This window comes from Halichoerus grypus, chromosome 2 (genome assembly GCF_964656455.1).
Source record: "Halichoerus grypus chromosome 2, mHalGry1.hap1.1, whole genome shotgun sequence".
Classification (NCBI taxonomy): domain Eukaryota; kingdom Metazoa; phylum Chordata; class Mammalia; order Carnivora; family Phocidae; genus Halichoerus; species Halichoerus grypus.
The window spans coordinates 49720328-49733362 of NC_135713.1; the positions used below are offsets into that span (position 1 = coordinate 49720328).

Below are 13035 nucleotides of genomic sequence, written 5' to 3' on the forward strand. Positions count from 1 at the left end.
AGCTTAAATAAATGAAATAACTTTGCCCAAGGTCACAAAGCTAGGAAGTGGCAGGAACTAGAATTTGATCTGAAGCTTAATAAGCTACTTCCTGAGGTCCAGCTGGCATCTCTCATGCTCTTTGGAGTCTATATACGCACTTGCATTTTCTCCCTCTCTCTCTCTCTCTCTCAATCTAACAGTTGGTTGCCATCATGGGATCAAAAACATAAACTTTGCAGTACTTAAAGACAATTATTGGATCAGGTCTCCCACCCTTCCACTTGGAAGAATTGAGACTCAAGCCTGAGCTCACTTGAGGCTCCTGAGGACAAGTTAGCAGGAGAGATGTAGTCTTTGGATCCAATTCCAGAGAAGGACTCATGTTTGTACTATGTGGTAGCACACAGTCCAAAATGACTTCTGCCTCTCTAGATCTCTGTCCCCAGCCCACCGAGGTTTGCCCAGAAATTCCTGTAATTTGGTTTAGCAGTGAGGTCAGCCTGCAGCCAGATTCGGGTTATCTGGGAGATGAAAAGCATCAACTTTGAGTCAAACTGCTTCTGCTCTAATCTCATCTCTGGGCAACCTTTAGCAAGTTTATTGATGTCTCTTATCCTCAGTTTTCTCATCAGTAAATTGGAGCCAACAACGTCTGCCCCAAAATTCTGTTTAGAGAATTAAGTAAGATGATGCCTGTGAATTAGCTTGGCACATGCTTGGTGCAGAACTGTACTCATAGTTAATTAAAATAGGGCCATGGGAAGAAGGCAATGCTTACCTTTAAATGGAGAGCACTCCAAAGGGCTAGGAGATATTTGGAAGCCCCTCCAAAAACTTGCAATTCATACCATGTGGCTAATAGCCATTTTATCAGGTGCTCCTGTCTAGATATTTCCACAAAATCTTCCCCGTACCCCCTACCCACAAGCACTTACCAGGGAAGTCCCACAAAAGGCAAGGAAAAAAAAAAAAAAGAAAGAAAAACAAGGCTCCTCCTCCTTCTCCCTTCATCTTTTCAGGACTCCTGAGGCAACCTTCCAAATTTGTCGGGTTGGTGTCCAATAAATAGCTGAGAAACGCTGGGCATTTCCTGTCCCGGCATTCTTCAATGCACGGCAGAGATAGGCAAAGAAAACTGCCTCTTTCTCACACTCCTCCCTCCTTTGCCATGCCCACAGGACCCACGGGGATGCCACACTCCCTTCCCAAGCATGCCCACCCACCCTCACCCTAGGGCCCTTCGCTGTCATCTCTGTCAGAGAACGGAAATGAGAAGGCAGAAATCGTCCTCTGACATCACTTCCTCGCCTTGCTCCCCAGGGGCCTGGTCTGTCCTCTCCAAAGTTGGGCTCTAATACCAGATATAATTTTTAGATGCCCCCAAGGAGAAAGGTTCCCACCACTTCCTTTAGACCTTTCTGAACTTGGTGGCCATCGCAAGTGAAAAACCCCCAAAAAAGGTTGAATGGTTTGGTTCAGAGAGCACAGAAGAGGAAGAAGAGGAAGGATGGAGAAATTTGAGACCTATGTCATGTATTTATTTGTTTCCTTATTTAACTCACATTCATGTTCAATGTCAGACACAACTCTGCATCCTCAGATGCATATTCCCGTTATTCATCTCAGACCGTGAGCTCCAGGAAGACAGGATAGGGCCAGCGTCCACTCACTGTACTCAGTTCAAGTGTTGCTCCATGATGAAAGGGAAAACGCTGGATTCGTTCTGTTGCCCAAGAGTGAAAGAGGTTACACTGAGATTGAGTCAGCGGGAGAGAGGCTCAGCAAACAAAAATAAGAAGTAACAGGCTGCAGATCAATTGATCAAGGGGCCCTGCCAGGAACTTGGCACTGAGGAAGCTCCTATAAGGAATTCAGGAAAAGAGTGGAGTAGAGCAATGTGTCCACAGCACTCAGTAGATCCTCAACAAGGTCCAGGACCCAAAAAGCTAAAGAACCAGTGGTAAGGGGTAGCCCTTTTCTTTATGAAATGTGGGGGGTGGGGGGGTTAAGATTAATACATGTAAAATCACAAAGGACATCAGTAATAATAATACATGTTGTTGATTGTGTTTTTTATGAGCCAGGTCCCATCCTGAGGGTTACAGACTATAGCTCCCTTAATTCTCACAACGACCCCGTCTGGGCCTTATCTCAAGAAATAGGATGCATTATCTGCAGCTCTCGGGTGAAAAAAATGGAGACTGAAAGAGGTTACGCAGCTCGCCCAAGGTCACACATCTCATCAACTATCGCTGAGATTCAAACTCAGAGCCTATGCCAGACTGCACAAACAGAGGCAAAAAAACAAAACAAAACAAAACAAAAAACAAAAAACCAGTGGCAAAAAACAGTCATGGGGATGGGGTCAAATCTCTGGGCTACTAACCCTGGCTCTGCCTTTGGCAAATCCCTTCTCCTTTCTGGGCCTTTGTGTTCCCACATGTAAAATAACAGTACTGAACTACATCAAGGGTCAACAAACATTTTTTATAAAGGGTCAGAGAGTAAATATTTTACGTTTTGCTGGACAGACCGTCCTATTGCAGCTACTCAGCTCAGTCATTGTAGCATGAAAGTACCCACAGACAAAACATAAGCGAATGAGCCTGGCTGTGTTCCAATAAAACTTTATTTACAAAAACAGGCACACGCCAGGTTTGTTTCACCGGCTAAAGTTTGCTGACCCCGAACTAGATGCTCTCTAGGGTCCTTCTGACTCTGACATCGCAGAAGTGGGTGATCCTGACTATAACAGAAGAGCCCAGAGAGGCCAGTGACTTAAAAGTCAGCTGTAAGGAGCCTATTGCCATAAATTTTGTTTTGTGATGTTGTACGTTAACCTTTGGCGGTTTTAACAAATGTGGTTGGAAAGTAAATCCTGGCAGCGGCAATACACAGGCACCTGGGGAGAGCTTTAGCCCCAGTAAAACCTCCCAACAGCTCCCTGCCCTAGGTCTTTGTTGTGGACAATGGCATCGGTCTTGTGGAGAGCACAGTGCAAACACAGCCACCCACCTTCAAACCAGATCACAACCTGGAGGCTCTTTCTATCTTGGGACCACCACAGATTCTTGGGCAAAATGATGGGCAAAGCCCACAGCCATAAAGGGACAGCCAGAGTCATTTGAGAAAACAACACACACTCCCCTTGGCCCTCGGGTCTGCAACACCTCGGGTTGGCGTCCGCAACCTGTTTACCTTGTCCCACCAGAGTTGCTGCTGGGGCATAAGGAAGAAGGGACCAGTTCCCCGGTTCCAGAGTCAGCGGGTTTTCACACTCCACGTTCTGGCACCCTGTGCGTTCGCACCCCAGCCCCCAATTCAGGGTTCCCGGGTTCTCCCAGAGCACGTGCCATGAATTCAGCCCCTGGATGACTTGGCAATTAATCGTCACCAGCCTGCTGCAAAAAGGACTGCTACAGAGCTCTCTCCACCTTACCGAGAAATGCTGTGCTACGGGAAGTTCTGGGCCGGGGAGCCCGCACCAAAGATTGACGAACTGTAATTACCAGAGAGGACAGGTTTGCCCCGAGGGAGCTGAAATCTCTCAGTCCTGGGATCCTCTGACCTGCCGTCTTTGGAGGCAGAGGAAACGCCTCTGCTGTAGCCAGCGTCCCCTGCCCAGGAGAAAGGGGGCTTCTCATCTCTCCCATCTGGGCTACATCAAGGGTAAAAATTCTCCTTCAAGTCCCCGAGACCTCAGTCTACCTCATGAAGCAGATGCCTCACATGTCCAGTTCTTTTTCATGTGTAGCCTCACTCACTGGGTGCATTGTATTCCAGCTCTGTCACGTGCTAGCCCTGCAGCCTTGGGCAACCACTCTGAGACTCAGTTTCCTTATCTAGAAAGTGTCAATCATAATAGCATCCACCTCACAATATTATTATCAGGATTAAATCAGATACTGTATATAAGGCATTTGGGGCACAATGCCTAGCGTCTAGTAAGCCCTTAGTAACTCTTGGCTGATACTATTACTATTACTCTGTCCTAGGCACTTTACACACATTGTCACATTTAATCCTCAACTCAGCCCAATCTGAGTTAGGGACTGTCAAGATCTTCATTTCACAGGTGAGGAAACTGGGGCTGAGAGCGATTAAGTGACTTGCCCAAGGACACACAGCTAATAAATTAGTGGAACTGGGACATAACCCAGGTCTGTTTGATGCTAGAGTTCACTTTATTATCTTGCCCAAGGTCATATTAATAGCTATTAAATGAGGGAAGCAGGGGGCGTCTGGGTGGCTCAGTCGGTTAAGCGTCTGCCTTGGGCTCAGGTCATGATCCTCGGGTACTGGGATAGAGCCCCCCGCATCATCGGCTCCATAATCAGCAGGGAGCCTGCTTCTCCCACTCCCTCTGCCACTCCCCCTGCTTGTGCTCTCTTGCTCTCTCTCTGTCAAATAAAGAAATAAAATCTTAAAAAAAAAAAATGAGGGAAGCAGGATTAGAATCCAAGCCGGCTCTCAAATCCTCAGCAGAGCAAGTCCTGGTCTGGAAGGCAAGGAAGCCTGACCTAAGGAGTCCCATTGCAGAGCCCTCTCTCCTGGCCAGCTCTGCCTTGCCGTCCCCACGCCGACCTCTGCTTTGCTCAGGACCCTGATCACATTCTGTTTTCTGCTGTAATTTCCTTCAGGGCTAACACTGAACCTTCTGCCACTTTTTTTTTTTTTCTTTTTTTTTTTAATCTCAGTCTGCTGCAGAGAGAAGGATGCAAGCTTTGGAGCCAGACAACAATGCTTCGAATACCAATGCTGCTTACTCAGTGAATGAACCTCTCTGGACTTCAGTTTCCTCATTTGTAAAATGGGGACAATTCTTACCTTGCACTGTTGTGAAGCTTTGAGTAAATGCTCACGGAGTACATAGCACAGGGCCTGGCACATAGCAGGTTACTCTCTGAAGGGTGCTTCACCATTGTCATCCCCTCTCACAGACCGGAGCTCAGGGCTAGGGCATCGCTTGCTTGATTTAATTCATCTTTGATTTGCCCACAGCACCTAGCATGGTGCCTTACACAGAGCAGATGTTCCTGTGTGAGGCTGGTGGAGAGAGCTAGAGAGGGAACACCATGCAAAACTGCATGGTCACAGGTGAGAGACCTCCCCCCATTGAGTCTCTAAGCTGATCTCAGAACTTCCCATAGCCCTGGTCTCCCCACAGGTCAAACTCAGTGACAGCCTCTCCTAGAGGGCTCACAGAAATGGGAGTTTGCAACATCAGAGGTTTCTAATGTAATCAGATGGATAATGAAAAGGTTCTTCTTCCCCAAGCCTCGAGTGAGTCAGAGCTTTATGCTTGGCTTTGCCCCAGGGAGTACCAAGAAAATGAAATATTGTCTGTATCCTCATGACACCTAAACAAATGGTCAATTCCATGGGTCAAATATCAGCCAGAGGGGTTAAGAGGCATATCCAGCGAAGGGAAGGGAGGAGCAACAAGAAAAGGACCATTAGCAAAGGTTGCTTAGTGGGGTCCTGGTACATGGCTGCTATTAAGGCTAATACCTGTTTGCCTTATGGTGGGATGTTTGTTTTGCCTTTGTGAAAGACACCAGTAAATGACAATATGTCTGAAATCTACATGGATTTTGAACCTTTTGATCTGGCTCAATAATCTCTTCTACATTCTGATGCCTGAACCAAGTCATGAGTGGCTATCGTGTGTGGCTTCCCTTTGGGCAGAGGAAGGAGCACTGCTCTGGGGTCTGGGGAAACGGAGTTTGATATCCAATTCCACACATAACTATCTATGGGAGTTTACCACTTCCCTCTGCCTCCTAGACCACCTCCCAAATGGGAAAATGGGCAAGTGAAATTTCTGATAGCTCTTGAGGAGTTAAATCGCTATAAACCTGTGAATCTCATATTTTAAAATCTTCAGATACAACTTAAGCAAATTTAATTGAAACAGGGGAAAAAAATCTGTTTTCAGGGTTGTCTCTACCACACATTTCTTAATCTCAAGGAACCCTTGAAATTGTGTATTTTGTGCATTTGAGAATCTCTGCATTTTGGTGGGAGAAGATTAAAGCCTTAGATTAAAACCTTAGATAGGTGTGTGATAACCATGTATTTATATTTTGTATTATATGTATTATATTTTATATTATCTATTAAATGTATTTATATTTTGTATTATATGTTTATATAATAAAAAAGAGGTTAAGAACCTACCTCTAGGTTGAGGAGTTTAAATGTAAATCACCCTGAGTGACTTCCTGGTTCCCCACCCCTATAACCCCAGGTTATAGTGATTATCAAGGGCAGACAGTGGGAAGCCCTAGATGCCAGCTTCTGGACGAGAGGAAAAGAAGGCGTCAAGCTTTACCTTTCAATCTACGGCTGTCACTACGTTGCTCTGCCACAAGTCTAACAACCACATGATCTCAGGAATGTACTAACTCTCTTGGAACCAGGGTTTTCTCATCTGTCAATGGACAATGGTTACGCCCCTCTCAAAGCATTGTTGTGAAGAATAAAAGAAAATGAGTAAATGCTTGGCTCTCAGTAGAAGCTCAATAAATGTGAATTCTTTCCTAGCACTAGTCACTCAGGTCCCAAAAATTTACTGCTTGGAAGACAGGTCCCTCTTCAACAATCAATCCACTCCCTTCCTCAAATGTAAATTGGGAGAGTCACTTTGGAACACAGTATGGAGGTTCCCCCAAAAAATTAAAAACAGAACTATCATATGACCCAGCAATTCCACTTCTGGTTATATAGCCAGAGCCAATGAAAATATGATGTCAAAAAGATATCTGCACATCCATGTTCATTGCAGCATTGTTCATGAGAGCCAAGATATGGAAACAACCTAAGTGTCCATCAACTGGTAGATGGATAAAAAAGATACAGTATATATATATACAATGGAATATTATTTAGCCAAGAGAAAGAAGGAAATCCTGCCACTTGCTACAACATGGATGAAACTTGAGGGCATTATGCTAAGTGAAGTAAGATAAAGAGAGAGAAATACTATATGATGTAGCTTATATGTGGAATCTAAAAGCCAGAGGTTGGGGACAGTGGAATGGGAAGATGTTGATCAAAGGGTACAAACTTCCAGTTATAAGATAAATAAGTTCTGGGGATCTAATGTACAGCATGATGATTATAGTTAATAATACTGTATTATCTACTTGAAAGTTGCTAAGAGTAGATCTTAAATGTTCTCACCACAGAAAAGAAATTATATTTATGTGACATGATGAAGATGTTTGCTAACACTATGATGGTAATCATTTTGCAATATATATCAAATCAGCACACTGTATACCTTAAACTCATACAAAGTTATATGTCAGTTATATCTCAATAAATCTGGGGGAAAAAATCCACCCCCTTGAGTGCTTCCAGGGGAAAAGTGTGACACAGCTGCTCAGTGCTCAACTTTAGATAGACCTGCAGTTGGATCAAGTTCCTAGCTTCTCTCCATGATGGCTATGTGGACTTGGGCAAAGGGTTAAACTTCACTGTACCTTGCCCATCCACAAAATGGAAATGATGATGAGAATAGCCCTTCTTTCTTAGGATTATGAGAAAATGCAAAATATATTTAGCGCACTGTTTGGGACATCACAAGTGTTGAAAAAATGTCAACTACCATAAGGCTCTCCCTCTGCCCGTATCTTCTCTCCTAAGTACCATATGCCCACCTTTAGGAGTGTGTCCCTATAACTGAATGTCCAACATGAATATCAGACAGAAAAGGAAAAAAATCAATAAATAATCCAGATTTCGCAAGTCCTTTCCCCAAATGCCTGGAGGTCTCTTCCGCGGCCACCACCACCCCCCTCACCCCATATAGCCCAGTAACTTGTCCTTCATTTCTTTCAGATCTTGACTCAAACTTGTCATTTCAGTGACATTTAAAATTTCAAATACCCCTCCCCACAACACACACACACACACACACACACACACACACCATTCCATTTCTCCCTCCCTGCTTTATTTTCTGTTACAACTGTCAGCATAGGACACACCTCATAATTGGCTTACTTATTTATTGTCTGTCTCCTCCCAGTAGAGTGTAAGCTCCTGGAGGGCAGGAGGTCTTTGTCTCCTTGGTTCAATTGCTATGCCCCCAGCGCAGGCAGTGGGGACTCCTTAACAATTTGTCGAATGAATAAGTGAATGAGTGAGTGAGTGAGTGAATAAACGAATGAAGAGAAGCCTCGGGACTTTATTAGGAGACCAGAGAGGTTTCACAAGGAGGTAAAGGCGAGAAGGGGTGGGGAATGTCTCACATCTGACTCAAATCCCTCTCACCTGCCTAACCTTGCAATCCTTCCTTTAGGCGCCACACAAGTTGCATATCCCCCTAAATCTGGGTGCTGACTCCAGACGCCCCCCATTAGCGGCAAACACCCCACGCCACTTCTGAGACTGAAGGGAGACTAGAAGGGGCGAGAATCCCAGCGGGCCAACCCAAGGTGGGGGACGGGGGTCCCTACGCTCAGGTTGCTCCTAACCCCTTCCCCAGCCGGAGGCTCGCGTCGGTTGGGGGTGGGGGCAGGGGGGGCCGGTGGGGGGAGGGGCGCGCGTCCGGCCCCCCGGGGGCTGCCCAGGGCGGCGACGTCGGGGCTGCGGGCGCCTTCGCTGGACCCGCATTGCCCCCTAGTGCCGCGCGGAGTCAGGGCGCCGGGCTCCCCCGCCTGATGTCACCGCCGTGCAGTCAGCCCAGAGGCGGCTCGTTGCAAGCAGACCCTCCTCGGCGCTGGCTGGGCTGGGCGCCGCTGCCGGCACACGCGCCGCGGGCCGGGCCGAGCCGGGCGCCCCCCGCCCGCCGCCCCTCCCCCGCCGCTCCCCGCCCGCCCGGCCCGGCGCGCCTGACGTGGACCATTAAACTTGGAGCTGCCGCCTCGGCCCCTCTCGCCGCCGCCTCCCTCTGACAGCCAGCGAGCGGGCGGCTCAGTGCAGGCAGGCAGGAGACGCGCCGCCGGGCTGGGCTGCCCCGGGCAGGGGAGATGACTCCTCGCCGGGAGGGCGCCTCTGGGAAGAAGACCGCGGGCGAAGCAAAGTTGCAGGGCAGCTGAGGAGCTTGGCCGCAGCCCTTCCAGCCTGCTCACCCCAGGCTATGGAGGGCCGACTCTAAAATGAATCCCGATCTGGACACCGGCCACAACACATCAGCACCTGCCCACTGGGGCGAGTTGAAAAATGCCAACTTCACTGGCCCCAACCAGACCTCGAGCAACTCCACACTGCCCCAGCTGGACATCAGCAGGGCCATCTCCGTGGGCCTGGTGCTGGGCGCCTTCATCCTCTTTGCCATCGTGGGCAACATCGTCGTCATCTTGTCGGTGGCCTGCAACCGTCACCTGCGGACGCCCACCAACTACTTCATCGTCAACCTGGCCATTGCCGACCTGCTGCTGAGCTTCACCGTGCTGCCCTTCTCGGCCGCCCTGGAGGTGCTCGGCTACTGGGTGCTGGGACGGATCTTCTGTGACATCTGGGCGGCCGTGGATGTCCTGTGCTGCACGGCCTCCATTCTGAGCCTGTGTGCCATCTCCATCGATCGCTACATTGGGGTGCGCTATTCCCTACAGTACCCCACGCTGGTCACCCGGAGGAAGGCCATCTTGGCACTCCTCAGTGTCTGGGTCTTGTCCACGGTCATCTCCATCGGGCCCCTCCTTGGGTGGAAGGAGCCGGCCCCCAACGATGACAAGGAATGTGGGGTCACTGAAGAACCCTTCTATGCCCTCTTCTCTTCCCTGGGCTCCTTCTACATCCCTCTGGCGGTCATTCTGGTCATGTACTGTCGCGTCTACATCGTTGCCAAGAGGACCACCAAGAACCTGGAGGCCGGCGTCATGAAAGAGATGTCCAACTCCAAGGAGCTGACTCTGAGGATCCACTCCAAGAACTTTCATGAGGACACCCTCAGCAGTACCAAGGCCAAGGGCCACAACCCCAGGAGTTCCATAGCTGTCAAACTTTTTAAGTTCTCCAGGGAAAAGAAAGCAGCCAAGACCTTGGGCATTGTGGTCGGTATGTTCATCTTGTGCTGGCTACCCTTCTTCATCGCTCTACCACTTGGTAAGTTGGGGACTGGCGGAGGGGAACTGGGTATTTTCAGATCTCGGGTCTGCTGCTGAGCTTACTGTAAAGTTTTTTGTGGGTTTTGTTTTTTATGCAGTCTGTGTGTGTTTGGAGATTAGAGAATACTGTTTGTTCTGCAAAGGCTTTGCAGACTGGGTAAGCTGGCTAAGAACCAACTCAGGTGTGAGTGGAACACACTAAGTAAGGTGCTAGTCACTTGAAATAGAACCACAGGAGGAAAATCTGGTACGTGGAATGACTCATTCAACAGCGTCAGTTTAATAATTAAGAAGGACACTGGACTTGAACATCACACCAGCGTTATCTCAGTAGTAATGATGTGTCGGCTAAGGCAGCGTCACTAATGCAGCATACAAAATAGTTTGTAGTTACCGCAGACGCGGTGTTTGGGAAGCAGGCAGGCAGCTCGTACGCAGAAAGGCAGTTTTCATTCAGCATTTCCAGGGCTCTTGCAGAGACCCACGCTCCCCATGAGCTTTGCAGAGGCTGCGTCCTCCCCTCCTCCCTTCACGGCTTGCTCTCACCTCAATGTACTCCCTTCATTATGAGTTAGGAAGAACATCTTAACAGCCGCGCCACCCCAGTCAGCCTTTGAGTTATCTAAAGCTTGAGATTTGAAAGAGAAGGAAGACAGAGGGTCACGTTTTCAATTTTTACCCGAAAATGTTCCTAACTCTGGTGAGTCATGGAATACCCAGATTTAAATTACAGTGGTCCCTCACCTTATGCTGCCAGACACCAAATCGTGCTGGGATGAAATTGAGTTCTTCCTCTCCTATACAAATATGTCCATCTTCTTTTGTTTAGTGGTCTTACTAAGTTGTTCAAAAAGCTTCCTGGTTTTTCCTAAGAAGACAAGGTCTGGTTAGGAGGTAAACCTAGAGGAGGGTACCGTGATATGCTGTCCACATGGGTTGGGAAACACTTGTCCCTTCTCTGAGGCACTGATCTGCTGTGGTTTCCTCTCCCATCCCTGGGGGACACTCCAGAAAATGAATGGAGGGAGGTGATCATTGCAAAGTCATGTGCCATGATATCAGAAGAGGTAACGGCTGCCACATGCCATGGACCATGTATGCCTGCAATCACACCCGGGGCTCCATTAGAACCGAACATAAGCAAATCCCTCAAATAACTAAAATTCTGCAGACACACTGCTTTCACCAGAAAAGGGTAAATGGAAAGAAAGCAAATTGACATCAGGAGTTTCCATTTAAAAAAGATAAAGGAAAAAAGGTGTTTAACCTACTCTCCATGTTGTCATTTCTGAGGCAGGCTTGCAAGTTAATGCCTTTTAGAAATATTTTTAGTCTGTTACGTGGGAAGCATTTGAAGCTGTACCTCCCCCCCCCCCCCAGAGTGGTCACATCTCACTGCAGAGAAGTTTTCTTTTTTTCCCAAGGTCTCAGGGTCCTTTTGCAGGCTTGTTGGGTTAAAGTGGGTAACAGTTCACACTGCTTTGGGCTATATAAAGATCATGGTTGTATGTGGAAGTGATTTGGTCATGCATTAGCTATGGACCGCTGGTCTGTGAGCCTCAGTTTCTCCATCTGCAAAATAGGGCTAATTACTATTTGCTTCATGGGGTTTGCACTAATGCATGGAAAGGACTTAATGCAGTGTCTGGTGCGCAGCAAAAGCTCAATGAAAGTTAGCTTCGTACTACAAACCAAATCCCAATTGCCCCTCAGTTATAACTGTGTTTCTCCTTCTCTACTCACTGGCCAATCCCACACCTGTTAAAGGCTTAGAACTGAGTTTTTCTCCTTTCTTCCTTCTGCCTCTGCCCCCCAGCCTGCAGAGGCTATGACCAGAGCATCCTCAGGAAGGAGAAGGCCCCAGCAAGATGCAGAGAATGGATCAAAGGTGCAAGCTTTCACTTTAGGGGGCAATGGAAACAGGTCCAAATAGGTGAAGAGGTTGCCTGCATGCCGAAATGGAAAGAGCACTGCACTGGGGATCAAAGGCAATAGAGTTCTCATGTGAGCTTTGCCATCAGTCCACTCTGTTACCCTAGGCTTGTTGCTTTACCTCTCTGGACTTCAGGATCTCACTTCCAGGGAACAAGAGGGTTGGACTAAATCAAGGGCTCTCAAACTTTATTAAAGATCAGAATCATCTGTGGAACTTGATAAACATTCAGCTTCTTAGCCATAATCCACAGATAATCTGATTCAGTAAATCGGATGGGTTCCAGGAATCCTCATGTTAAACTAGCCCACCAGGTGATTCTGAAGAGGTGGTCCACAGACGAGGCTTTGAGAATCACCGGCCAGAGGATCTCTCAGCTCCCTTCGGGCTCCAGCCTCCTGGACACCAAGGTTTTAAATGCTGCAAAGCTTAGCCCTTCCCCAGGCACGCGGTGGTGTAGGATGATGTGTCTTCTCCGTGGGTCCTGCTCTTCAAACTCACCCTCAGCTTCTTCTCACTCACCCTATCTCTGCTTTTCCTCCCTTTCTGTTCGTGACTGTCTGAGACCATAACCCCCAAATATCTCAGGTCCTTGGCTTCCATGGCCTGCTCTCAGAGCTTGTTTCTCCTCTCCTTGCCATGAAACCTGTCTGAATACCCCTGCCACCATCTCCCGGAGGTGTCCGCAGGTGTTGTCCCTAAGCTACTCTGCCTGCATCCTCTCCCTTGGTTGCCCAAGCCTTGGCAGGTAAGAAATATGGACTCTAGGCCTTGGCTTTGGGATGGACTTTGAAAGGTACTCAAGAGCTTCAAACAGATAAGGTGCTTAATTAGCATGTTCTTAATCATTTAGGAAGACCATCCCAGCAAAATGGAGATGTGGGTTTTTCTACTTCCCCTGAGTTCAAGTAACACCCAAACAATGGGAGCATGACGTAGAACAGTAACTCTTTTGGAGCCTGAACAAGATTCCAAATTCAAAATTTTCCATGAAATGCTTTTTGCTCACAAGGAGAGAAAGCAAATCTAGGGGGAGACAGTCATTGGCAAACAGGGAGGTGC

At 47.9% G+C, this 13035-nt stretch overlaps 1 protein-coding gene across 1 annotated transcript in view; it reads left to right on the plus strand.

The window, feature by feature from the left end:
- Positions 1-8799: 8799 nt before the first annotated feature.
- Positions 8800-13035, plus strand: part of ADRA1B (adrenoceptor alpha 1B) — a 49015-nt gene continuing 44779 nt past the window's right edge. The window contains exon 1 of the mRNA XM_036103642.2: positions 8800-10038. Coding sequence (XP_035959535.1) covers positions 9090-10038 — 949 coding nt within the window. The 5' untranslated portion in view covers positions 8800-9089. The remainder of the gene's footprint in view (positions 10039-13035) is intronic.